This window comes from Pieris rapae, chromosome Z (genome assembly GCF_905147795.1).
Source record: "Pieris rapae chromosome Z, ilPieRapa1.1, whole genome shotgun sequence".
NCBI classification, from domain to species: Eukaryota; Metazoa; Arthropoda; class Insecta; order Lepidoptera; family Pieridae; genus Pieris; species Pieris rapae.
This window is the reverse complement of record NC_059534.1, coordinates 6,295,623-6,322,797: the sequence shown is the minus strand read 5'-3', so window position 1 is coordinate 6,322,797 and position 27,175 is coordinate 6,295,623. Positions and strand designations below refer to the sequence as shown.

Here is a 27,175-nt window from a genome sequence, read left to right as displayed (position 1 = left end):
AAGTAGCAAACTTGGACGTATTTTCATCGCATATTTCAGCGACACTGTTATTTTAAGGTAAGGTAACATGGTTGTTGCACTCAAACTGAGTACTCTGTTTCAAGTTAAATATGGCTTCATATCTGCGCTGGTCAAAGTCAAAGATAATATCCTGCTTGCAAAACCATTTTTCAGTATATTCAAAGTCCATTGTAACTTTTATAATGTGATTTTGATTCTCCATCTAAATCATATTCAATTTCATTCAATTACTTTACACGCAAATTAACGTAACGGAAATTAACTGATATGAAGACGAAAGTTACTCTAGAATAATGAGATGCTATTGCGTTACACAAATTTATACACTTTCATGACTAAAATTGTTTTTATAAACCCTTTTTTTAATTCGAACTTTATATCAATAAATATCGAAGACATTTATGATTACTCCTACTAAATATAGGTATATAAATATTATAGCAATTAGGTATGAAACGGCTACTAGATCATCTATAATAAATTAAGTGGAATTCTATTAAATAATTTTAATTATTATTATGAATGCTAAGTTATCTATTGTTAGCTATGTATCCTTTTTACTACGAGCAAAGCAATAAATGAAACGCATTATATGAATTTTATAATTTCTTTTATTACATTGCCCAGCAGATTAACGACTTTTAAATAAATTACTTTTCCGAAATCTACGCTTAAATTTTTCTCTTTTCCATGCGTCATGTTATATTTATAATTCTTTAGCAAATTAAGAAAATAAGATAATAAACATGAGCGTAAAACTATTTTGTATTTGTAAAATTTTTGTCGATCTGCACACGTAATATTGCAGAAGTAATTTAAATGTTATTAATAATTAATTGATTTCTGTAATTAGTATATTATATGTTGCTAGCAATTTACTTTATGCAAATATTATATTTTTTTTCTTGTATATATTTCGCCAAATAAAGAAAACTCAATCTACCATGAAAGGCTCATTTTAATGATTAAGTGTCTGCATGTGGTACATATAAAATAATAATAATAATAATACAGTGCGTGTATGTATATATTTTGGGCCGGTGCGCTGTTAGCGTTGGCGTAGCTATGTCAAGTCACTTTGTTATTGTTAACAAATTCTCGTCGCAGTAACACGACACAGTAGTTATATACGCGTCGGTGTTGTCGTGCGTATGCGCCGCTTTTTTCGCGGCATCGACCTTGTGTAACGTCGCGTTGGTATAGAAACGAGGGCACCAGTGCCGCGCCGGGACTGGGTCGCCAGGAAGATCGTCGGCGCAGATGGGCGTGCACAGGTCAGTTGGGCGGGCGGATGAAAAGCGTGCACCCGCCCGCTGCATTCGCTGTCCGCGTCGCCTTCTCCTTCCGATGCATACACACACCCCGGTGCGTCGGGAACGCCTTTTGACCCGGAACTTACCGGTCGTCGACGCCGAATGCTGCGAGCACAACGAGCCCTACTTCCGGTCTGTCTGCTCGCCTCCTGTATTTACAACGCAGCCGTGTATAAATCGCACTCGTTAAATTTGCGTTTGCAAATCAATTCATTATAAAACAATTTTGCGTGTGAAGATTATTATTATTATGGCTTCGGGTACGGATTCTAGCCATATTAGTGATTCGGAAATTCCCTCCGACATCGAGTCTTCGATGTCCTTGAACGGCTTTTCATCAAGCAATTGCTCAAGCGGGTCGTCTAGCAACGGTAACTCTCGCATCTCCTTGAGGTCGGCTTACCATAAGATGTCTAAAATCATTTCTCATTCGATTACAAATGGAAGTCAATCAGGTGAGGGGACTTTACGACTTGTTTATAAAATAATAATTATGATAAAAACCGAATTGTTAAAATATAAGTAGATTTTTTTTAAATAACTGTACAAATTCTATTAAAAAATACCAAAAGTTAATAAGTAAGAGAAAATGTTTATCGTTATCGCTAGAAACAGAAACGTAAATATGAAATTGTATGAGTTTAGAATTTAAGTGGTAATTGCAGGCAAAGGTACAGCGGAAGTAACTTAGTTTCAAATTCAGTGTCGAGTTCAATTCAGAATTTGTTATAAGAATTAAGCCGGCTTGCAATCCATTTGCTGTGAGTTCGTAAGTGATAAAGTACATAAATTAATTCTCTACCAAATTTTAATCCCGCACGAACAAACTTATACACTTTCCCATTAAATTTTAATTATTAATAAAATCCAATGAAACCATTAATCACTCTTTGCATTATTTTAGACGTTATTAAATTAATATTGTGATCCATTCACAAATTATTTCTCATAAGTAATGGTAATTTTACATAATTATTGCAATCTATCTAAGAATGTTAAAGTTTTTTGATTAATATATTTTACCTACTTTTATAATAAAATGAAATAGGCAATGTGTCAGATACGCTTGAATATTTTAATGTGTAATGTTGTCAGAAAGAGCGATCCAACTTTCCTTTATATAAGATCTTTGTTGAGGTAGCACTGGTTATTATAACAGAGTACTTGTTTGTTACATAACGATATGAAATTTTTAATATTCTCAAAACAGTTGAGTGACTCACGCGTTTGTATACTTCCAGCCTAACACATGATAAACTCGTGTTATTACAACTTCGTGTAAACCTTTATTCTATAAACTCGTTAAAGTTCCGTATACTCGGTTTTCGCAAGCGTAAATATCTTTTATTGTGCCGTTTTCGGTTGTAATACATTTTCCGTGCATAACCGTATCGGATCAGCGATGTACAAATGATTTTTCGTGGCGAATTCATTCGAATTCGGTAGGCGGCCAATGGTACGTGCGTGCGCGACTGCTACCATATACGAAATTGAATAGCACGGACGGGTCTTGCACAATAATGTACGGCTGTTGAGCTCAAGACTCGCACACGATCCTTTTGATACGCGTATCGTGTTCTCATGGTGAAGCTTGTGTTGATGGACAAACACCATGGTAAGATAAATTTCACAAATCATGCGTTTATCGCGTACCAATATTAGGTGAATTTTATAGTATATATCTAGAAGGTTAAATTTTTAATCTGAATATAAAAAATAAATATAGTATATAAATATATATAATAAATAGTTTAATCTGAATTGTGTTCCTAATTCTTATACGTCGAGATGTAGTTTATATCCCACGGTGGTGCTCGTGATAATGTGGCTGTGTGGTATTGTTTTTGTTAGGGAATAGTTGTTAATAAAAGAAATATGATATAAAACATGGTTACCGTAGTGAATAGTGAATTTGTTATACAAAAATGTTAATACATTCATTTAAACTAATCCGCTAAAGTTTGATATTTGAAAATGTGTTTGGAGCACAGAATCCCACTGGGCAGTTTAATTAGTTTTTCACTAAATATGTTATAACTACGAGACTTCCTACTCCACATAACATTCTATACGAATTGAGTTTCATTCATAAATGGCATTGGTGCGGTGAAACCCGTTGGACAGACGTGACTTGTTTGGAATATATACTGGCGCTGTTTACCATGTGCACCGGTGCAAATACTAACCATTCTCACGTTCAAATGTTACGGAGATCACGACAAAACCTGTCCCACGTTCTTACTACAAACTCGTACCATTACAAAAGGCAGTAGAAATTCAAGCCGTCTTACAATGTTTGTACCATTGTACCGCCCTAACGTGGTTATTAGAAACTGAATAGATTTTAACATAGATCATTTATACACCAGCTGTTGCTTACGTCATTGTTGTTGTACTGGTTGATATTAGCATTTCATAATAATGTAAACAATCCAGGGTCAAAGACGGCTGACGATGACCGGATTCGAAACGGCTTCGGCGCCGGCGCCACATTATTTTTATTTCAGTTTTATATTATTTTAATCCACACCGCAGTGTTGTAATATTTCATGAGACACTATTTCTGATATGACCGTGGTGAATTTCCCCTGCGTCAGCACGCAGTAACGAGTAACTAACCAGTTTTTTTTAAGTTTGATTGAAGACTCCTGCCAATTTTACGGATGCATAATATAGAAGAACACGAGAATACATGTCGATAACACATATTATTTGTTTCTATTTTACAATTCTTCAATTAAAAAAATATCATAAAAATAATGTATTAGAAAATAATTTATTTTTGTTTTATACTATTAGTACTAGAATATAGAACATTTTATTTAATGTTAACTTTTTCCGGTAACAATATTACTACGTTAGTAAGTATATATATATATATATTTGAACAGGTTCAAGTAAATATAAATCTATAAATCGACTACAGAAAAATACCGTATAAGAACTTTGATTTGGTACAGCTCATTCAACCGTAAAAAGATAAAAAGAGCATCCGTGTGCACGCTGTTAAGGGTCAAGCTCTAACTAGGGAAAAAATTTTAGTCATCTAAAAAGAGAGATCTACAGTGTTACTAACGAACCAAAACAGAATTTCATACCTGGGATTTATTTTATCTGAATATATAGTTGCCAATAGGTTAAGCAATTAATTGACTCAACATTTTTTTACTATGATTGTTACATAAGTTAATAGCCCAAATTGTCCTTAGCTATAGATGCCTTTGAATAACGCGAACGATCTATGCAGGAGCTTTTGTGTACATATTTAAACTATGTTCAGAGTTGGTCGGATTGAGCGGTTATAAGGCAGTTTTTGCTAGGCACCACTACTATGTGGAACTAGCTGAAGTTTCCGAAACAATTTGACTTAGAGTCCTTCAAGAAAAGAACGAGCTATTCTTAAAAGCAGCACAACATCAGATAAGCCTGCTCGTTTATTATTAAAAAAACTTTGCTGAATATCAAACTCCCTTATCTTAACATTTAGTCTGGCTACATTTAATTTGGTTTTTTTTTTTCAATTATTTTATGTATCGGGTTAGAATAAATTATCTAAATTATAACCGCATGCTTACCTGCGTACACATGGTAGTAGACGAAAGAGAATAACAATTGGGCGGGCAGCCAACTAGTTTCGCACGTTTCTCCATTTCGATTTGTTACAAATAGAATACTGAATCTGACATATGCTACGCTTTTCTCTTCGGGTTAACCTTTGATATGATAAGAATATCTGAAACGTGTATTAGCCCCGAACGGTAATAAATCATAGTTATATTTTGTTCTGATATTGTCTGCTATTCTAACCATCAATGTAAATATCATTGACAGGTCAACAACGTTGAGTGCATTATTATGTCATCGTTATCTGAAGTTTTGAATGTGGCCAATGAATTAACATATGCATATACTCAAAGCAAATATATTATTTGCAGATGTTTTGGTTTGATATCTGAAGCGTTTAAATATACTATATCTCAGGGTAAACTTTACATAAAATTCTATAAACACGACAGCCAATGAAATTGCATTTTTAATCTCCTATAATGATATTAATCGTATTATACGGAATTTTGGGTGTAAAGTGTGTATATATCTGTCGCATCATATGTACATAGTAATATATTTTTGCATATACTATTTTTTCAAAATACCGGCGACCCGGCTTTGGGGCCTTCGCATGGGCACCATGAAGCTTAGTATATCTTGAATAATTATATACTTAATGCTTCTCGAAGAATTATTTTAGATATTGCTGCAAACCACAATAAATTCCATGCGGCGGAGGAGGACTTATTTTTATATAATACAAAAGTAAATAATGATGACACTGAGGTTTTGTAGGCATTATCAAATTGTATAACTTTTCCATAAAACCCAATCGTATATCTCATTGCTTCAGCAGCGTTTGTAAGAAACGTTTTCGTTTGACCGTTTTTCCGACTTTGCAAATCCAACTACCACGAACACACAAGACTATAATAGATCATGTTTAATGAGCCTTGATTTAGATTCGTTATGAATGAATGTACCACCTTTGAGAGTACCCAGTTTTTAATGCATAAGTAACTAAATTAAAGCAATCTCTCGAGAAATCTCTTACAAAAATTATAGGTTATTAATCTCGGAGGAGTATTTTATAAAAATTTACCAATATATAAGTTTAGTTAGTCAAAGCATTAATTATAACCACAATACGGCATTTATTCTATACGAAATTTTAAATATTAAGGTCTTACTGAATAAAGCTTTTTAGAAAGAATCTTATTTTTAAATTAGGTATCGCTAAATTACGTTCACATTTTGTCTTCCTTTGTCATATTGTTGAAGCGTAAACTCCTTTTTCGGTAATAAAAAAAGTGAATTGTCTATAGGTATATATTCTGTGTACGTTTCGTAAACTGCTATTTACAAAACTGTATTGCGATCAATATTTTTTTCTAACGAGATAAAAGCCAATTAAATTGAAAGGGTCTTAATTATTTAAATTGGCAATCTCAACATGATATTTGATTTTTCATTTACTGTTATTGATATTGCATAAATCTGCCAAGTGTCTGATGCGTTGTGAGCAGAGTGTGTGCATGTCCAAGCATACATTATGTTGCTCAAAACTGTGTACCTCGCTAGGTGTCTATGCTTAGGTAAAAATGCATTTTATTGAAGTGAAAACTTCTATAGCGGCGTTGTACACTTTTTCTGGAATGGGTAAAAACTGTCAAACTCTCGACAGGACACGTGAACTGATCGAAAATTCGTAAGACGGATAGAGAGTAATTTTCATATTTGTGTACGATAGCGCAATAAATAAATATTGTATTCTTCCACATAAATGATAGTACTTTTATTCTGATAATTAAAGCTATTCGTGCAAAATTATTCCCTAACCATTCCAAAATATCAAAAATGCACAACATTAATATTCAAGTTTTCATTAGTGCCGGCACTCCCGGAGTGTAACCCGTCTTTTTTTTTTTGTAATTCTATGGACGTTAAACTTCGCGAACCCCTATGTAGCTTAATCTGTAACTGATATGTATCGTATGCAATTAATACATGGTAAATCAAGCTAAACCGAATTTCCGGCCGCAATGTTCAATGTAGAAAGCCTCGAGTTTTGACGGTAAATGGTATCGTAGCTTTCAATTATGAATTGACGGCACGTCTGCTTTCTAGACAAGTAAATTGAAAATTCGACGGATCGGTAATATATTTTGTAACTGGAATAAACATGTTCTATTCATATAATCCACGATGATTATCAAAATTAAAGAGTGCGCGTATAACTTCATGAAACCTATTAAGCCTCAGTACCAACTTTATAGCGGCCTTTAACCATATCCACTTTTAGCGCAAGTGATTGTTATAGGCCAATTTATATCGATGTCATCGCAGTGATGCCCTGAAGGCTCTTACAATTCAGACTGAATAAATTATTTTCCTTATGTTAGCGTAACTCGCGTGGCCGGAATTCACTTAGTTATTACCGGAAAATTTCGCCTGAACATTTTTATATTTTTTTTGTATACATGAGAATTTTGTACGATATTGTGACAGTGTTACATTTAATTATAATTTCTTTTAACAGATGCCTCGACTTCAGACCCGGGAGGCAGTGTGAGTGCCGCAAGCCCTGGGAAAAATAGGAGGGGAATATTGCAGTGAGTATTCGTGGGTTTATTTTTGAAACTGATGCGGAACGATTTTACTCAGTTGTTACTACGAAATTGAAACGTCGTAGGTCGATTCTCAAAAGTTAAACCATTCACGGAAATGGAAATTTCATGCTTTCACGGAGTTTAGAGGTGCCTTTAGATTTTTATTTGCTTCCACATCATCTGACTGAACAGTTTCGTTGCGTTAGTCATCTTTTATCTTTCTTACGTTATCTTATTTCTTAGTTGCTAGTGTGTTCAGTAATTTTGTGTAAAGCAGGCGCGTGGTTTGCCGCTATGTTTGAGGGACGACAAAACGATCGTAATCGTATATCAGAATGTTGCTGTCGTATAATCAGGTGCTTTTTAACTCCATTTTTCTGTACTCTTTGTTTGTTTCTTATCTCATAATTCGATGAAATTTCTTGAAATGTTAAATAACACTTTGTTGAAGTTATGGTAATATTTGCATAACAATTTAATATTCCACCTTCTCAAATTTGTCCAAATTGTAATTACTCGACTCGAAGGATAGATGAATTAAAGCAATCAAGAACATAGGAAAATGTAGTCTCACGTCACTGAATAGCTGACTTAATATTAATTATCTGTTTATTCTCTGATATGATGTGCTTACAATATGATGCATATACCGTGTTAATTTCTCTGTATACATTATTGATAGTAGGTAATTACAATTATCTAAGACACCGTTAACGGTATACGCGTTATTGTTGAGATATTCTAATTACAATCTCGCCTTATTTTACTTAATTGATTCTGATCCAAGCCGAAATTGTTTCACATCAAGTCCTTTCATTGAAATCGAAGGATTGGGGTAATTAACCAATAATATCTTCAATAGTAATTAACTTTTGGTAATTTGCTTCTGTTTAAAATTGTTAGCATTAATGACATACACTAATTAGACCCAGCTTTGGTTAGCGCTTTTCACTTCCCTTTGTAACAGTGTCTAGTGAGTGTGGTGTGAGGTTACAATGTTGGGGTGTATTAACGCAAACTCTTTTTGGATTGGACGGTAAAGTAATTGTACTATTTGATTATGTCAGGGTACATAACTCAAGAACAAGTGCGAACTAATGTCTATCACGCGCATATCTTATCTTTGGTACCGATGTTTTGAACGGCACACGAATGTACTAGATATAATAATTGGCTCTAATAGAAACGTGACAGCCGTTTTTAATATAATATACCTATAGGTAATAGGTATCTATAGTGAACGACAATTCGGCGATTGGCCCAGTGACAAGGGACACGGGCTTAATTGATGTGCAATGTTATTAAAGGGATAGTAGTGGCATTGAGTGTGTGTCGCAGTCGCGCGGTCAGTCCCGTCCGCTTGCACAACGAGCGCGCGTAGGCCCTTTCTGTAGACGTACGCCCGAATAGATTACAGAATTATTATCGTAATCTTGACGATTGATAGTGCGACCCTCGGAGTACTTCGCCTGTTCGTTGTCAGCTTCGGCTCGATAAGGAAATTTGCACCAATAAATGTTTAAATTATTTGTGAAATGATTGTGCGCACATAGTGACTTTTGAAGCATTATTCAGTATAGTGATGTGCTATATCGTGAAGGGTTTCGTTAGTTATGTGGAGTCAATTAGTATTTTCAAAGTAAGTTATAATCCGATTAATACATAAATATTCAATATTATTCATTACGGGGTTTTGTTTTCAATGTGAGTAAAATTTCGACCTATTCGGTTCATTATAGACCAATAATTTAAATTGAAAATTTTGATGAATTAATTACATAGGGTTGCATAATCTTTATGTCTGAATGTCATATTGTATAATGCTACCTATATGTTTGTTGTGATTTACATAAGTTCGTTGTCTTACGTTTTGTGAGTAAAGTACGTTCTGCAACTTTAAGGGGTTGCACATACTGTGAAGACAATATAAAACTAGACTAGTCAAATAAAGTCGCAATCGCAAGTCCATGAGAGTATATCATACTAATTTACGAATGATTTGTCATGGGTTCCGCACGGTAGTGATTATCTGAATTCTAAATGGTAATCTATAAATTGTTTCATCCCATTCGACTTTTTCGGACAAATTTTATTTTGCCTTGATAAAATGAAACGCAGGTGTTTTTAAGTTAAAATAATATACTGAGATACATGAATAAGACGGGTAGAATCTTACCAAAAAACCTCTATACTATGAGTTTAATAAACAAACAAAATAACCGTCACGTTAATTGTTATCTTAATAGATAAAAGATAATAACAAAAAATTTAGTTTTTGTAATTGTGTAATATCCAACACCGACGCGGTATTTCTTATTTGAGACCGCAATGCGGCGCGCAGTCCTTGAAATTCGGGTACATTGGTCGCCTTCTATCTGATAATATGCTGATTTAACACTTTTTCGATACACTAAACCTATGTAAACATGAACGTATATCATCAAATTGCTAACTTTACGATCGGGCTACATACATATTTCAATAATTAAACATACATTCCATTATATGAAATTATGCTGAGTATTTAGTCGGCGAAATTCCAAGTGTTATGCAGTGTTGAAGTTTATTGTGTATAAACAATGAATGCGCACAAATGCGGTCGGAGCATTGGGGCGGAATTGAAATGCCTGGACGCTTCGTATCAAAATTTAGACATTATTCAGTGATATGAATTTCCATATTCCGTTAATTAAACACAGTGATAGGATTCCAAATATGTGACAAGACAGGAGCTGATAGATCTCTTTTGAAATTATTGTTAATATTTGCTCATTCCAGTGACTATTGTTCGTGTGCTTTTGATATGTCACATACAAAGAGCGTGGCTTGCCTTTAAAAATATTAATTAATTCTGTATGCATTATTTCAAAGTCCGTCTTTAATATCAGCAAATAAATTTTCCATTTATTCACTTTGCCATCGCATCGATAACGAATACCATTATCGATGTTTGTATTGATGGAATTTTATTAATTTAGGAGGAAATGGATGAAGCCAAACAAGTCGCAAGGAAAAGCTGAAAAGGCATTAGCGGGAGTTAAGTCCCCCGCAGAGAAGCCTGCTCTCAAAAAGGTCCCATCTGAAAAGAAAATAAAGGTAACGATATATTATTACATTTCTTATTTTTTTATCTGTACTGAGAAAATTCTAATTAAGTTTTAGTTACGGTTCTGAAATGAAAGTTTTATTTTAAGTCCAAGCCTTTAGGTAAACATTTATGTACTATTAATTATTCCCTTTATCTATATAAAGATCTGTTTACACTGTTCTAACCGCTGTCTCAATTCGTGACACTAAACAATTCGAATGAGTCGAGTGGTTCTATTTAATAGGTATTTCAAATTTTAATTTATTTTTATTACTCTACAAAGGTGCTCGACTTGTGTATACTATAGGTGACTGCAATGTTTTAAATTAAACATCAAACAGTAAATTTGTCTTGACTTCGTTATTATTGTTGATAGTTTTATGATATTCTCAAATTGTTTCATTGATAGTAATCGCAATTTCCTTTGTTTGAAATTTGCTGGAATCATACAGAATAATAGTATCCTTATTGTGTTCGCTTAGTGAGATAACCCCGAATTTGATTACATTCCTTTAACTCAATAAAGGATTAGTAGGAATATTAGCTTTAGAAATATAAAAAAACACATGACCTGGTATGATAGTTTTTTTAATAGAAATATTGTTTGTACAGATGCCCCTAAGTGACAATCGTCGCGTTGACGATGTTGGTGAAAATAGCGTAAATTCCGCGCTTGATGAAGCTGAGGATGACGTTCCAGACGTCGAACTACCGCCTCCGATGAAGCCGCTACAGGTTAGAATAAATCATATAGCTTTTTATGCATCTCTAGCATATATATTTTTATGGTGTTAACTTGGAATAATTTACGTCGTTTTATACATAGACAGTAACTTAGTAGTAAAATTAAAGTAATAACCGATAAAGTTAGTGCGTCAGAAAAATTTGTTTGCTTATAAGGTTATAGTTTTCAATATCAATATAAGTATTTTCTTATGAAAGTGGTTAAGAAACTAATCCATTTTTTAAAACACATGCGGGTCATTAAAAGTTAAAATAAAACTATTGCAAATATTTATACACACTCAGATGATATTTAAGACTCAAATCTATGTAACAGATAGAAGACAGTTTATAGTCTATATGTGTATAGTCTTAGATTGCATATTATGTTTCTTTGTTTTTATATTTATAGATTAAAGTATTTCGTCTTTCTCCATTGATATTAAACACATTAATTAATCTCTATTGTTAATTACTATCGAAATCAACCTATGAATTTGGGACGTTTCTTACATACATTTTTATCTTATATATTTCCTGTCTCAAGGCTTGGCCTCTAAAATTTATTTAAAAAAAATTATTTTCTTTATTTCTTATGAATCTTAACGTAAGACTTAGATATTTTTATTTGGATATTATTGGATCCCAAGTGTTAAATAATTTTAGGCCGTCTTCTCTATTGAAATTGGGGTCAATCTTGGAAACGTCGGATATATATATATATATAATTATAAGTTTATACATAGTTTCAATCCGGTAGTATTTTCTTTAAATATAACAAGTATACAGAAGTAACTTGTCTTCTTTCTCATAAAATATTGTTTAGTGAATATATTCTATAGCACCTTATTCATATTTTTATGCATTATCTAATGCGCAAGATTACCCCAACACATGGGAAAATATTTTCACCTTGTATATTTCCTGAGTACGAGGGCATTGTTCAATTCGTCCGGATTGAGGGGACGACACTGATTGCCAATCAGTCCTTTATGAAGCGTCCTGAATTTTTTAGAAATTTTGCATATTTCGAACGTGGTTATCAATCCTATCGTGTTATTCACGTAATTGAAATTGAATTGTCAGTAAGATTTATTATACTTACATATATAACGATATTATACAAAATTTTCGATATTTTAGTGAATGCTCTTTGAAATTCTTCAATATCAAAAACTTGATCCAAATACAGATTATTTTTGTTATTGTGTCTCGTTTAATTATTTTCTATTACTAGTGCGGTTACCTGAACTCTAGTGAATGCTATCCACTAATACTCTCAACTTTCAGCCATTAACTTAACCTGCAACGTTTTTACTTATAAACAGATTTTTTATCAAAATTTATTATTCTATTAAAGAGTATCAGACCCTAACCTCCTGAATATGTCTATTTGGTTCAAATGAAATTGCTATATTTATATAAAACATAAACACGACTTTCGTGAAAAAGACCACGGACAGTACAATTTCGTATAAAATTTTAGTCCGAAACCGTCAGTGTTGCGTAGGCCGCTTCATTGCTATTATTATGTTCATTTATTATTTCAGCAAACCGTTTTTTCGTTCTATGGGTAATCTTGAATACCTCGTTTGTTTTATTATTAAATAGAGTTATTAGGTTAGGTTTAGCTGAGTTTCATCAGATATTGCTGTAGTTATTTTCCACAATTTTGTTATTATATATATATAATTTTAAGTGTATAATTTATTGATTTGATAAATCTATAAGTATGTTAGATGAAATTTATCTTACCTACTATAGGTAGGTAGGTAGTAGGGCTATCAGGTGAATGAAAAATTTAGTACCAAAAGATACATTTGACACATGAAAGTGGCCATTTCTATGTATTTGAAATTTTTCTGTAGCAGTTTATTAATAATAATAATAATAATTATTATTATTTATTTATTTTTCTCCCTTAAACATTAAACAATAATAATTCTTAATATAGTAACAGTATTGGGAGACTGGTTTCCAAACTAGGTAAGAACCTGTAATATGGATAACCAGGCTTCCATTCCATAGCATATATTAGTTAGTATATAAATATAAAAACTTTAATTTATACATATTTTATAACGTAAGTTTTTCTTAATACTCTTTGTCGCAATACCTTTTAGCATGTCCTCCAATAAGCACATAAAAAACAACTTCAATATTAAAACAAACCCTCTAGCGCAGTAACTCCATACTACAAAAAACTCCACTTCAGTTTACTATTGGCCTTATGCGTAAAGTGTAAACAGACTCTCTCCCATGTATTGACAGTTGTTAAATTGATTCGCGGTTTAGTGAATAGATGATTCTTTACTCCAATTAATGCGCCCTCGTCCATTGTCATATCAAATTCACTGACATGAAACCGGTATCTCGTTAACTTCACTCACGATGTAATGGAGACATGTTCACTTTATTACGTCACTAGCCCTTATATGTAATTGAATAGCTCACATCCCTCACTATCTAATTAACGCAACTAGCGTACTCGACGCCATAGTTTACTATCAGCATAGGTGATGTGATAAGTCTACGTCAACTACCCCTTTCATATTAAAATTTTGACTGGCCTCTTGCTACAGTATAATCAGATCATAGAACTATTATAACAATATTTGTCTATTTTTTTACTCTCGTAAGTGTCGACAAAAAACAGTCAAATCTCTATGGGGTATTGAAGGATATTCTAAATTACTAATACATATCACATTAAGGGCCTGTTTCACAATGTATGGATAAAGTACCAAATAGCTATGCAACACATAAATTATTCGAAAGATAAAAGTTCCGAATAAGATACTTGGCATTTCATGACAAATAGCGCTATCTGACAGTCATGAAACGCAAAAATACTATTTATCATACCAATAAGTAACAAATAGCTTATTTGGAACTTATCCGGACATTGTGATACAGGCCCTAAGACTCTTGTTTCGCACACGTGTCTTGTATTTGTTTTAAAACCTACAATCATTGAATACGTATTAATGAACGATGTAGTTAGAAAAAGACCTTATCTCTCCTTAGTATGTAGTACAGGATGCGAAGCTTAAAATAACGCCTACTTGATAGCCCTGACCTTCATTGCGTATCAGTCAATTACTACTAGAAACGCATACTCATACTTTGTTAGAAACTGAGCTGTTTTCGTGCTAGAATAAATAACTATCAGACTCATTCATTTAATCAATGTAAAGTATGTTTTTTATGTTTTAGTATTTATAGGAGTCTGATTGAAACCAACTGTCACACGTTTTCAACTCTAAAAACAAGTTTAATGGGCACTTAGTTTTAAATTTAAGATAGCTTTAAAATAACATTACATTTTAGACAAATTTCAACCTGTAAGCGTAGTTGGCCAGTTAGGATAGACTAATCGCCAAACCGGACGAAATTTAAATTTAAGTGAACGTGCATTTTATCAACGATTTAAGCTTTAAGTATTACGTAATTATTTTCTTATTTTAATTGTTTGATTTAGCAGAACCCGCCAGCAGTTCTTCAACAGACCCCACCGCCGTCGGCTGCAACATCGGTACCCAACACTCGCGTGAGTTAAAACAACTAACACTCATAAAAGCTAAACTACATTACATTACCTAACTTTCACGCTCTCCTTCTAACTTTGTAACTAACCGAGGCACAGGTGATTCATACGGTGTAACGTTGGTGACATTTTCAGAACTCGTTGGCTATGGATGCACTGGAACCTAACGGTGGTCATGCTGATATCGCCGAGATTGAGCAAATTGTCAAGGAAAAAATGGTTCGAATATGAGCATGTAGTGTGCGGCATGGTTGCGTTTTATTCGTTTTTTTACTTGTTTTTTTTTTTTAATGAGCATTTAACAAACCATTTAGATGAAGCCGATGGTATTAGGGCAGGTCTTACGACGGACGAGCTCTTGACCCAATTTTAAAGTTAACTACGTATGGATTCTGACAATTTGTGAACGAATGAATACTCAGTTGTGTCATTGAACTATAATAAAATGACATTGACCGATTAATTGACTATTAAATATCATTATCGTTGTATTGCCTTTTCATAAAGATCATAACATAAACAGCGAGTGGAAATAAATGTATGCGTGTAATTTAATGACCGCGCTCGTACAATTCATTTTGCGTAAATCAGCGCAGAGCCCAATTTTACATTGGACACGATAACACAGATAATATTTAAGCTTTCATTGGCCGGATTATAAATAACTCATCGGCTTTTGATTGCAGTGCGATCCAAAAGTAAAACTAATTTTAGCAATTATCACTTGCCGGTGGCTGATATACTAATATATTATACTAATATTATTATATTCCATTAAACTTTAGTATGTGTGGTTTTTTTATTTTCTAAGTAATACATTAATGAAGAAAACTGCTTATTATATGTGCTTAAACATTTATATTCTTTCTCGTTTAATAAACAGTTTTATTGTAACCCAATTCCACGTTATAATAAACTGTGTTGATAACACCAACGGGTTTAAATCTAGAGGCTATACTTTTATATAGCTACCAAAAAACCTGTACAATTGTTAATGTAGCCGCTTTTGGTGACAGTCATATAATTGCACGCGAGTCAAACCTTACACATATCCATTTATTAATGTAAGACTACCTTTAAAAGCCTTTTTCAATTTTTTCCATCTTTTTCCATACCTATGCTTTTTGTTGTATTGCATTTTGCTTCAGCTTTCGGTTTCTATTATTTCTTGCTTACCTATTTGCGTGTTATTCTTAAATGTGGTATATATATTAATGTATTATAAAATGGTAGGAGCAGCATGGTGGTACGGCCAGCACATCAGGGCGTAGTGGAGATGGTGAAGACGAAGATAGTTCAGCAACACCTGTTGCTGAGAGCAGAGATGCAATTCTCAAAAAACGTGAATATGTACTCAGGGAACTCTATGAAACTGAGGAAGTGTACGTTTCTGACCTACGGCTAGTCTGCGAGGGATATATGAAACACATGATGGTACTTAATCGAATAAAATTAACTTTGTTGAATTTGTTTTGAAAGCGGAACTAAGTATATTTAATGCGCTTATATCAGTAAGCAGGTATTTGTAGGCTTTCAGCAAGTTCCCGTCTCGAAAGCCGTCAGTATTGCTATGTAAAGCTGTCGAGTAGACTTTGTGGAGCGAGTCAATTAGTACTTTTGTACGAGAGTTTCGGAAATCGAAAATTATATAAATACTTTAGAATATCATTTCGAACACTCAAGTAAAAAGAAAACAAACATATACGAAATACAAATCAATTACAACATCGATTTTAAATGGCGATTGAATGCTGAAAAGTCCTAAAAAAAATTTAAGACTCGAGTGTTGTCGCTTGAAGTTTGTCTATGATTAGATAACTTGTACATAATTATTTATTAATTTATGTAACAGGACCCCAATGCTGACCCTCCGATCCCGGAAAGCCTTCGCGATCGCCGCCTACGTATGATCTTCGGTAACGTCGAGGCTATTTACGAATGGCACCGCGAGTGAGTAACTCACCTTGTTATCGAAATATTTTGCAAATTGTCAGTATTTTATAGCGAATCCTGTTAACAAATGAGGGCCAGAGATGACATCTCATTATCGACACGTAACTTTAACGAGCGCGATATAAAGACGCACTTATGTCACCCGAGACACGCTCGCGTTAATATCCTATGCGAATTTTCTTTTGCTGTATTGCGAATGTTGTGACTTTTTTTTATTTAGTGTGACGTTAAAATGATGTGTGCAGTAAATTTGTACGCGAGCTGGAGGCCTGTATCGAGTCGCCAGAGCTGTTGGGACCGCTTTTCCGACGGTTCCTCGAGAAGAAAATGTTCCTATACGAAGCATATTGCCGTAACAAGCCAGTCTCCGAGTACATTGTGTCTGAACACGAACATTACTTTCAAGAATTGAGACACAAACTGGGACACAAGCTACAGGTACCTTTTATGTTGTTCGCTACGGCTATTACTCGTTCACTCTTCGCTGGACTTGTTAGAATAGAGTTATGTTTGTGTACGATTTATTTAATGACTATTCTGCTCTTGTGCTACGAATATTTTTACGCGGATTTATGTTTGACAATACCTAAAATATCGTTTGAACTGTCTTATCAGGCGTTTTACATTGCAACTTATATGAGAATAACTTGTTTGCCAAGATATAAAGTAAGAGAATTTACAAATTATAAAGTCCTTCGTGAATGGAGTATCGGATACTCACATAGATATCACTCAAAAACAGGTGTACCTCCAGCCATTATGCTGGATAAATAAAGCTAGGTAGGCATAGGAAGTTGCTCAAATGGGTGAATCTTGATATGAATAAAGATCGAGGACGGATGTGAAAAAAATTAAAATTTCAATTTCAGCTGGGTGATCTTCTAATCAAGCCGATCCAACGTATTCAAAAGTATCACTTGTTGGTGAAGAAGATCCACAAATACTCGGAGACTGCGAACGAGCCTGAAATCGTCATTGATTCGCTTTTTGACGCCGTGCAATGCACTTCAATAATTCCGAAGAACGCCAATGACATGATGGATGTCGGACGTCTTCAGGGATTTACGGTATGCATTATGATAATTTAGATGCATATTCTAACGTATCTCAAGTTATAATCCAGATTTAAGAAGTTAACTGTAAAACTAGTACGTACTAGATAATATGTGTTCGAAGCATGTGCCACATTGTGACTTGAAATACGTTGTGAATGTTTTCCTTATAAAGTAAGCGTAAGCGGTGGTAATATTAAATCATATGTTTAATAAAATAATAATAATAGCAATCAAAAGCTCTGCGTGGCTCTAGTATTAATTATTGTAATTGTATTTTATGTATGTTTATGCTACGCGTGCGTAATCTAATATTTCAGTTTGGCAATATGTGGTTTTTACTTGCGAATTGTGTTATGCTGTTGCAACTGTATCTAAAGCGACTGAAATTTAAATATTTTATTAAAATTCACTGAACCGATTCACGATTGGTAAATTTAACCAACTAATAAGAAGAAATAAAATTTAACTCGTAAAGTATGATAGTATCAAGAGTTGTGTGTTGACAAAGTAGAGTGGAGTACTAACGAGCATTGTAACGATCTAACGATCAGATTTCTTGGTTTACCTCTATTATATTACGTTGTATATGTGCTTGTGTAGAAATATTTACGTCGTTTGCTGACATTTTATTAATTGACTCGGCTCATAGCTCCAGTATATTTGTTACCTTTTCAAACTCAGCTCTGCCATGATTAGTGATTTCAGTATGGAAACGGTGTTTTAAATAAAAAATAGTTTGCTATGCGATAGTGTTACGATAGTTTTCGTCAACGAATATTAATTAAGTGAAGATTTGTCGTTTGGTTTTTCAGGGCAACATAGCCGCGCAGGGGAAACTGTTGTTCCAAGAGGGGCTGATAGTTTCCGAAGCCACCAATGATAAGGGAAAAGAATTGCACGTGTTTCTATTTGAACAGTGCATGATCTTTACTGAACCCGTCGGCAAGCGGACACAGTTTACAAGCCCCACTTACCATTATAAGGCGCAAGTGCAGGTAAAATTTTAATTGATTAGTTAGGAAAAATTGTCTGAGGTGAAATTAAATCAATAATTAACATTTTGTTAATTTTGGAAAACACACACAGAATATATGAATACTCCTGTTTTATTTATTATGATTTATGGTCCATGTTTGATTTTGGTTATCAAAAATGTTAACAGTCGATAAAGCGAGATGTAATGCATTAAGGGCCGAAACACATAACGCAAACTGCTTATTTTTGCGGCGCCGCAACGCCAAAATCGGCAGTTGCGTTGCCGCGTTGCGGCGTCGCGAAACAGGGCATTATGGTAGGGTAACCATTTTCTCGTGATTTTTGAGTGTGGATAGACGTCTCTCTGCGATGGATCGTAATAAACTTATTGCTTATTTGTTATTAAGAAGACATTATTCTATCTTAAAAATACGGCAAAGAAGATACTGGATACATCCATTAAGTAAGGGTATGAATCCAAATGGCGAGTTCTTTTCTAAAAAATACGAAGCATTAAAGATAGACGAAAAAAAATTTGTTGCCTACTTTAGAATGAGTATATCATCATTTGAAGAGCTATTAAGCGAGTTATCAAAATATATACAGAATAAAAAAAATAAAGGAAGGAAACCAGTTACTGCTTTGGAAATGCTGGGCTTAACTTTAAGGTAAAACAAATAGGTTTCTTATTTTTTTTTTATTGATGTTTATGGCACTCGGAATCAAATGTTTAGTTTTATTTGTACCCCTGGCTTTATACACCTGTGGTACTAGCGGGGTGTCGATAAAAATTTTGCATCACTAGTGTTCATGGTTTGGGGGTACCTAGTGGTACAAAGCCAGGTTCAAATGAAACAAGACAGAATCAAATTAAGCTTTTTGCATTATACAATTTTCTTACTTTAAGAATACTTTAATAGGCCTTAAAAAATGTAATGATCAATTTAAGAAAAATCAAACTCCTCATCTTGTGAAACATAGGAAGTAGCTGACGTTTCGTCCAGTAAAAATGGTGAATTTATTGGACGTTGTTGGTTTGATGATGAGGTAGACCTCTGTTCAGTAATCGAACTTCCAGGAGTAGAAGTGTGGTAGCCACTCTGAACCGTATTATCGTATCTCATAGTTGAATATCCTTGATTATAACCCTGATGCTGATATTCTTGATTATAGCCGTGATGTGTATTTTGATGAATTGAAGGTTGAAGAATGTCCGTTAATATTTGAAGCACCCGACTTTGAAATATCAATGTTTGATTCTCATTTAACGTTTGTAGAGATGGTAAAATCCCCTTGAAAAAATGCAAATGTCTATTCTCCGGTGTTTTTAATATTGCCAATAAATCTTCTTCAATATCATCCTTATCATCTGCCTTTCGTTTTCGTGGTTGACTTTTATAACGAGGCAATGCCGTTATTTCATTCTCAATATCGACGTCAACGTCAGACATTTTAATTTTAAAACTGCTTCTCGGTTGACACGTGTTGTTTGCAAGAGTGTTAGAAACAAACTGCATCCTTGTCAACAAGTATGACGTCATAACGCTGGAATTCGCGTCGTCGTTGCGGCGCCGCACCGCTATAGCGCACTGCCGATTTCAGCGGCGCGGCGCCGCAACGCACTTATGTGTTTCGGCCCTTATTAAGATATTTTGGTCATGTCATCCTACACGATTTCTAGCCTTATATTTCTTAATTACCCAATTGAAAAAAAAGTTAATGTGATCTTTTAGCTATGATGTTATTATTATACGAGCAGTGTTGGCCTGGTTGCTTAAGCGTGCGACTCTCATACCTGAGGTCGTAGGTTCGATCCCCGGCTTTGCACCAATGGACTTTCTATGTGCGCATTTAACATTTTGCTCGAACGGTGAAGGAAAACATCGTGAGGAAACCGATATGTCTTAGACCCAAAAAGTCGACGACGTGTGACGGGCACTGGAGGCTAATCACCAACTTGCCTTTTAGATTTAAAAATGATTATGAAATAGATTCAGAAATCTGAGGCCAAGACCTAAAGAGGTTGTAGCGCCACTGATATATTTTATTGTTATTATTATACAAAATACTCAAACATCAAAATTATCTCTAATTCAATAGAGTATCACTGAAAATGGGCATTATTTCATTAGTTATATACTAATTTTCAAAACGCCACTACGTTATAAAATAGGTCAGATTTATGGTTTACTAAAGCCAAAATATATAATTTTTAATTTATATACTCCTAGCATAGAGTACGTAAACCATGTTATAAAAAATATTTCAGGTGAACAAAATGCGTTTGGAGCACGAAGATGGCGCGAATTTGTTCATTGTGAAATCCAATTCGAACAAGCCGCGCTCTTTCTACTGCCGCGCTCCTGACGGGCGTCTTCAACATTGGATTAAGACACTTTCCAGTATTCTTGAGTCGCAACTCAATTTTGGAATGAGACTTGAAAACCCAAGCGCTTTCATGAACGATGAACCACCACGTGAACCTTCCGCGTAAGTTACAGCTTTCTTCATAAATATCAGGTTTTCTCAGAAATTTAAGCTTAACTTAACTCATACTAATTGGTGGTGGTACATACTCAGATTGCCAGATAATGGTGCCAACTCTTTAAACTGTTCATTATCAAAACATAATTTGACTTGCTATTTATTTAACATATCTGTAATCTATATAATATTTGTATCTTACGAGAATGATAAGGCTGAAATATTGAATAACTACTTGAGACTACGTTATCGAAGAAACGGCCTTTAGCTGTTGTAATATGTTAGCACAAATGTCGTTACACAATTTAAAAATAAAACATCGATAATTCCAAAATTCAGTGTTTGGCTTAAATACTTGCGTTGTGGTTTATGTTATAATCAATATAATCCGCGTCCATATATAATGTGCGTGTTTCTTCTTTTTTTTTGCTTAATAATATGTTTTATACCATCTTTTATAGCCTGAAAATGTAAGGAGTCTGGCCCACATGCCCACCCAACGAATCTTGAACGGAGTTGCAATAAAATACTGCCATAGTATTATGTCACATTTTGTTCGTCATTATATCGTGTTTATTAGACGCGTAGGATAGGAATTTGGAATTGAATTAGCAATTAGTGATTATCAATAATATCATTCACAGAAATCGCTACCATATTTAGCTATTCGCTAGTATACATTTTAACATCATCAATATTGCTTATTATGATATTCTTGGTCCAACTAACATTATACCGTTCTACGCCGGTGTCTTATTGTATAAGTTTTACTTATGAGTGTGCTTTGTGCTTTTAATATAGATAAAAATTGATGAGCATTTATTGTAGAAAAAGCCTTAAAACATGGAACAGTATCGAAATTAAGATTATCATAGTATACGCGTATACATACAGTAGTACCTTGCGTTTGGGTCGAATTATGAATAAAATTTGCATCCACTTAGTTGTTCAACACATTAAAGCAATATTTAAAGTTCTTCTCGTATTGATTATTCACAAAACGTGTTAAGTTTATGGCAGCTATTTAACTTCAACGTAGTTTACATATATACTTAATACAGCATTTATTGAAACGAAATCTTATATCATATATTTGAAGGAATAGTTGGACTTGTTGTTAAAATAGACTTTCATTATGAAATTTCCTAAATACTCATTTTTGTCATCGAAATTGTCGTCATCTTCTATTATAATCTTTGTAAAAAAAATACATATCGGGTTACGTAGTGTGTAAGTTATTTCTGATATACACTGTTTACGCTTGTAAAGTACACATTTGCTCATTTTAACGGGACATAGTTGCATGTAGACAGCAAAATATACATTATATATACAACTATATTTTTCTTTGGGATACAAGTAAAGTATTGTGTATTTAAGACGGAAATATGATGTTATTTTGAATGAATCGAGTTTTACCAAACATACATACAAACTTTCATAATCGGAAGGAATTTTATTGATTTGAATTTTAGCATGTATCTTATTAGTGTTATTTATTTATATTTCTGTTAAGATTTATATATGAAATCATGAAAATATTTTCATTGCAAGTATCACATGCTCTCAGGAATGAGGAAGTCAGTATTATTAATGCTTAAACACGCTACGAACGACATCCAAAAAATTTCTGCTATATCTAGAACCAATAGAATCTAGTGCAAACAATATTTCGTATATCGACGTAGTTCTTTTTGGTACATGTTTAAGCACTAATTGTTAAAAACCATGCAATAGCAGACAGTACTACTGAAACATAGTTTAGATTCTAAGGTATGTAGGTGACTACTAGATGCTACCCAATTATGTATTGATTTTATTAAGCGTTAGCTAGGTACATTGTCTTCCACCTGGTGAAGGTTTTTATAAAAGTGAAAAATTGATCAGTGATGTTAAGTAATTTGTTACGCAGTAGTTGTTAAAGTGTCGGTTGTCGTCGCTTGTATTTTACGAACCGCACTTAAAATCATTGTAACTTTTGTAACGTGAGAGCATTTAGAGGCGTACAGATCCATTACTGATTTTAACACTAGAATATTTTAAACAATATTTAGCGTATTTTCTTATTAAAGTAACTGCACGATCCAACTAACCACCTAGATACAATGTATTTGTTCGAGTTATACTTGTAACACTTTATTTATAATTTATAACTGTAGACTGTATATATATATAATCTGATATTGTTTTGTGCTGTATATATCTAGTGCTAAATCACTGTAATGGTAACCATGTATATTTTACAATGAGTAACCAATAAATGTGAATAAAGAAATGCTTGTGGTTTAATGCTTCTAGTCCTGCATGCTTATTATGTATTTGGTTGTTTTATTAATTAATTTAGGGGGCCAGCTTATAGCTTAGAACATTTATCGATGCTCAGCTATTCTACTGGCTTATTTATTATAAGTTTTTTTTTTATTTAAAATTATTTATGCAAGTTAGCAAATGATGACAAAATCGAAGTCGAGTGAATATTGAAAGAATGTGTTAGGCAATTATAGTGAAATTGTATAATTTAAGAGCTGGTGTGCCCAATTTTTTTATTTTATTTTGTTTTTTTAACCCGTCCTTTTCCCCTCCTAGTGATTGTTGGTGGGCGCTCCGAAAGGCCGAGAGTGTCTCGCCATCTTTGGGTGACAGGCAAGAATTAATTCCAAGGACGCAACGGCCGCACGCTAAAGCGAACACTATTAATCTTCCTACGAGCGCAAGAGATGATCACAAGAAGGCCAGTTCTGCCGTGAGCCCAACTTCACCGCCTCACGCCAATGTAAGTAGAGATATTAAGAAAAAAAAATACATATCGTTTTTGCCGTCTCTGTACCTCAGTTGATTTTAAATACACTAAACAATAATTGTTTAGTTGGGAAGATAAAGAATATTCAAAACTTCACGGGAAAAATTTAACTATTGTGCTAAATAAAAACTTCTTGGCGTATTTTAAGCTTTTTCTGCACTTATGGGTCATTTACGGCTTGATATATATATATGTATATATATTTAATTTTTATTGGAATTGGATAGTGTACTGCAAATATGGTTCGAAAACATTGCCTCTATTTATATATCTGAAATTTAAAGTTCGGGGTTTGCTTACTATATAATATTATATTCTTTATGAGCTTGATCTTGAAGGAAACCTTTTCCATGCATTTATTTACAATATGCCTAGTCCAGCCATAAGCTTTGTAACAATGTAAATGCAATTTTATTTGATTAAGTATCTTATATTATTATGATTAAGGATATATTAGTAAAATTCTCAGCAAAAAAATCTATTCCAAATGGCCACCATTTTCTTTTATATGGCATTTTTACATTATATTACGGATTTACGCAGTTTCCAAGAAAAATTTCGTCCAATATCAGTCCAAAAAATTTCCATGTCGGAATTTGATTATTAACACGAAATGGCGCTAAATCAAAAGAAGCTTTGAAAATAACATACGTGTTCTAAATTATAAATAATTGAAAAGTTAATAAAAATGCATTAACATTTGTAACAGTATTTATGGCCAGACTAGTTACTATACTATATCTCTATTTCGGCATTCTGTGGTTTCTTCTCCTTTGCATGTTCTTAACGCTTTTATTTATTTCTTTTGTTGTAGGTATGATATACACGGGAATGCATTTTTAACATAGACTGTGATACGATCGATAAGAATCAAGACTGCAATGTGTTAAGTGTTATTAAATAGCGCCAAGTTATTTAAAGTTATTTTTTTATTGACTATAATTAGTTTAGTGGACAGTGAGTTCGACTGCAATAGGGTAAGCTTGCATGAATGGCTTGAATGTTATTTTCTGTACCCGATTATTATGAATGTATATATGGCAGGGTCTGTCAAAGCGAGCTTGGGGTCTGAAGCTTCGTCGAGGCGGAAGTGGCGCAGGCGAACCGAGTGACGGGCTAGTCACTGAGTTACGACCACCTGAGTTGATCGAGCCAGCTACAGACGTGACGGTCGCGCCAGGGGCCTCTGCAGTTCTTTCTTGCCGGGCTAACGCCACACGTGCCACAGCTTCGTGGCGAAAAACTGCACCTGAAACCCGTGCGTTACGACATGGCGGCCGTTTCGCTATAAGCCTTGCAGCGGACGGACTGGCGTCTTTAGTCATACACGCTTGTCGCGCGTCTGACGCTGGTGTTTACTGCTGCCTTGTGGGTAACGAGCTGGGTGGTGTGCAGACATCTGCACGTTTAACTGTAGGCACCGGTGGCACACCCGGTATTCCTGCGGTGCGTGCACACCCCGGGGGAGGACTCGTAGTGCATTGGGATGAACCTGAAGCCGCCCATCTCGAATATTGTCGTGTTGGCGAAGGCGAGTGGCGACGAGCGACAGAAACACCTGCTGCTGCAAATACATTGGCTCTAGAAGAACTTCCCGCGGGTCAATATAGCTTTCGCCTTATCTGTGCTCGCACTAGTGCAGCAGGCGCGGCATCTGATCCAGCAACGTGTGGAGGCGGTGGAGGTTGGCAAAGAGAACAATTTTCAAGAAGGTACTCTATTGAAGAAGAGATTGGTCGAGGTCGTACTGCTCGCGTGTTGGCTGCCCGGGATACCGGGACTGGACAGCGAGTTGCATTAAAACAGGTAAATTTATGTTAATGAGCTTAATAAAGTATTGAAATTATCAGACATATGGCTTCATTTCACATTGGCTTAAGAAATGTGGCTGCAATGTCAAAGTCAAAGTCGTCAACGTCAAAGGCCTGAGATTGTGCGTTTTAATCATGTTTCAGGGCAATAATTATCATGCAAAATTTTCTTTGTAAGAGTGCCCATTAAAGACTAGCTGACATTATGAAGGAAAACATTGTGAGAAAAGCAGCATGCTTTAGAACCAAAAATCGTTGGCCTTATGTGGCTATACCTCTCTCGGTTAATAATACAATTAATATGTATTAAGTAAAATTTTTTTTAATGTTTAATCCTGGTGTTTCAGTATATGAATAAAAATTGTTGAACATTATTTTGACAACTCTTAGAAAAAATACAATTGATTAAAAACACCTTCTATATCTACAATCCTTTGCATATTGTTTAGGTTGTAGCAGGCAGGGGTGCAGATGCGATGCGAGAATACCGTATTCTATCGGGTGGAGCTCACAATGCAGTTGTCCGGGCACTGGCTCTATTCGCTGAAGTACCAAGAGCCGGTGCTCACACTCTAGTACTGGAGCTAGTAGCTGGCGGCGCGTTACTTGACTACGCTGCTACTAACCCGCTCGCGTATACACAACGCGCAGTCGCAATGCACACTAGACAATTGCTCTCTGCGCTCGACTGGCTTCATTCCAATAATGTTGCACATCTTGATGTCCGGGTATGTGTTTTATTTTTAACACCTAAGTTACTATCACCCTTTATTAGTGGATACTTAATTTATTAAAATTAAAAAAAAAAAGTTTAAAAGGCTACTGGCGTAGTGTAATAACGTTAAGGATTCTATGTACGTACTTATGGTATTCTGTAGTTTCAAGACTGATCACAGATCAAATTACTTTAGTTAATACTGTAATTGTACTCAATTTAGCAAGAATATTGTTTATTTATATATACATAATAATAATAATAATAATAATAGCCTTTATTCAGATACTCTACATTACATATTTTATACATTTAAACAAATTTTCATTTTAATCTAATTCAGGTGCATCTGTGTGCCCTTTTTTGGCAAAGGCCTCCTCCAAATCCCGCCATTCCTCTCTACACTGTGCCACTCTCTGCCATGTACCACCTGCCGTTTCTTTAATGTGGTCAATCCACCTTCTCAGTTGTCTCCCTCTTTTGCGCTTGCTGTACCTTGGGCACCAGTTAAGCAGTTTTTTGCTCCACTTTT

At 34.4% G+C, this 27,175-nt stretch overlaps 1 protein-coding gene across 6 annotated transcripts in view; it reads left to right on the top strand.

The window, feature by feature from the left end:
* LOC110999555 (kalirin) overlaps window positions 1-27,175 on the top strand; it is a 77,561-nt gene that overhangs the window by 46,557 nt on the left and 3,829 nt on the right. The window contains exons 31-44 of one of the 6 annotated variants that reach the window (XM_022268667.2): window positions 7,423-7,495; window positions 10,471-10,588; window positions 11,193-11,315; window positions 14,788-14,853; window positions 14,986-15,069; window positions 16,084-16,284; window positions 16,703-16,800; window positions 17,049-17,241; window positions 17,673-17,870; window positions 18,671-18,853; window positions 21,103-21,323; window positions 23,904-24,090; window positions 25,162-25,923; window positions 26,378-26,656. In XM_022268667.2, the coding sequence (XP_022124359.2) occupies window positions 7,423-7,495; window positions 10,471-10,588; window positions 11,193-11,315; window positions 14,788-14,853; window positions 14,986-15,069; window positions 16,084-16,284; window positions 16,703-16,800; window positions 17,049-17,241; window positions 17,673-17,870; window positions 18,671-18,853; window positions 21,103-21,323; window positions 23,904-24,090; window positions 25,162-25,923; window positions 26,378-26,656 (2,786 nt within the window). Of the gene's footprint in view, window positions 1-7,422; window positions 7,496-10,470; window positions 10,589-11,192; window positions 11,316-14,784; window positions 14,854-14,985; window positions 15,070-16,083; window positions 16,285-16,702; window positions 16,801-17,048; window positions 17,242-17,672; window positions 17,871-18,670; window positions 18,854-21,102; window positions 21,324-21,778; window positions 23,633-23,903; window positions 24,091-24,931; window positions 25,032-25,161; window positions 25,924-26,377; window positions 26,657-27,175 lie in introns of those variants that run through there. The other 5 variants (XM_022268658.2, XM_022268685.2, XM_022268675.2 and 2 more) reach the window with 5 other exon arrangements.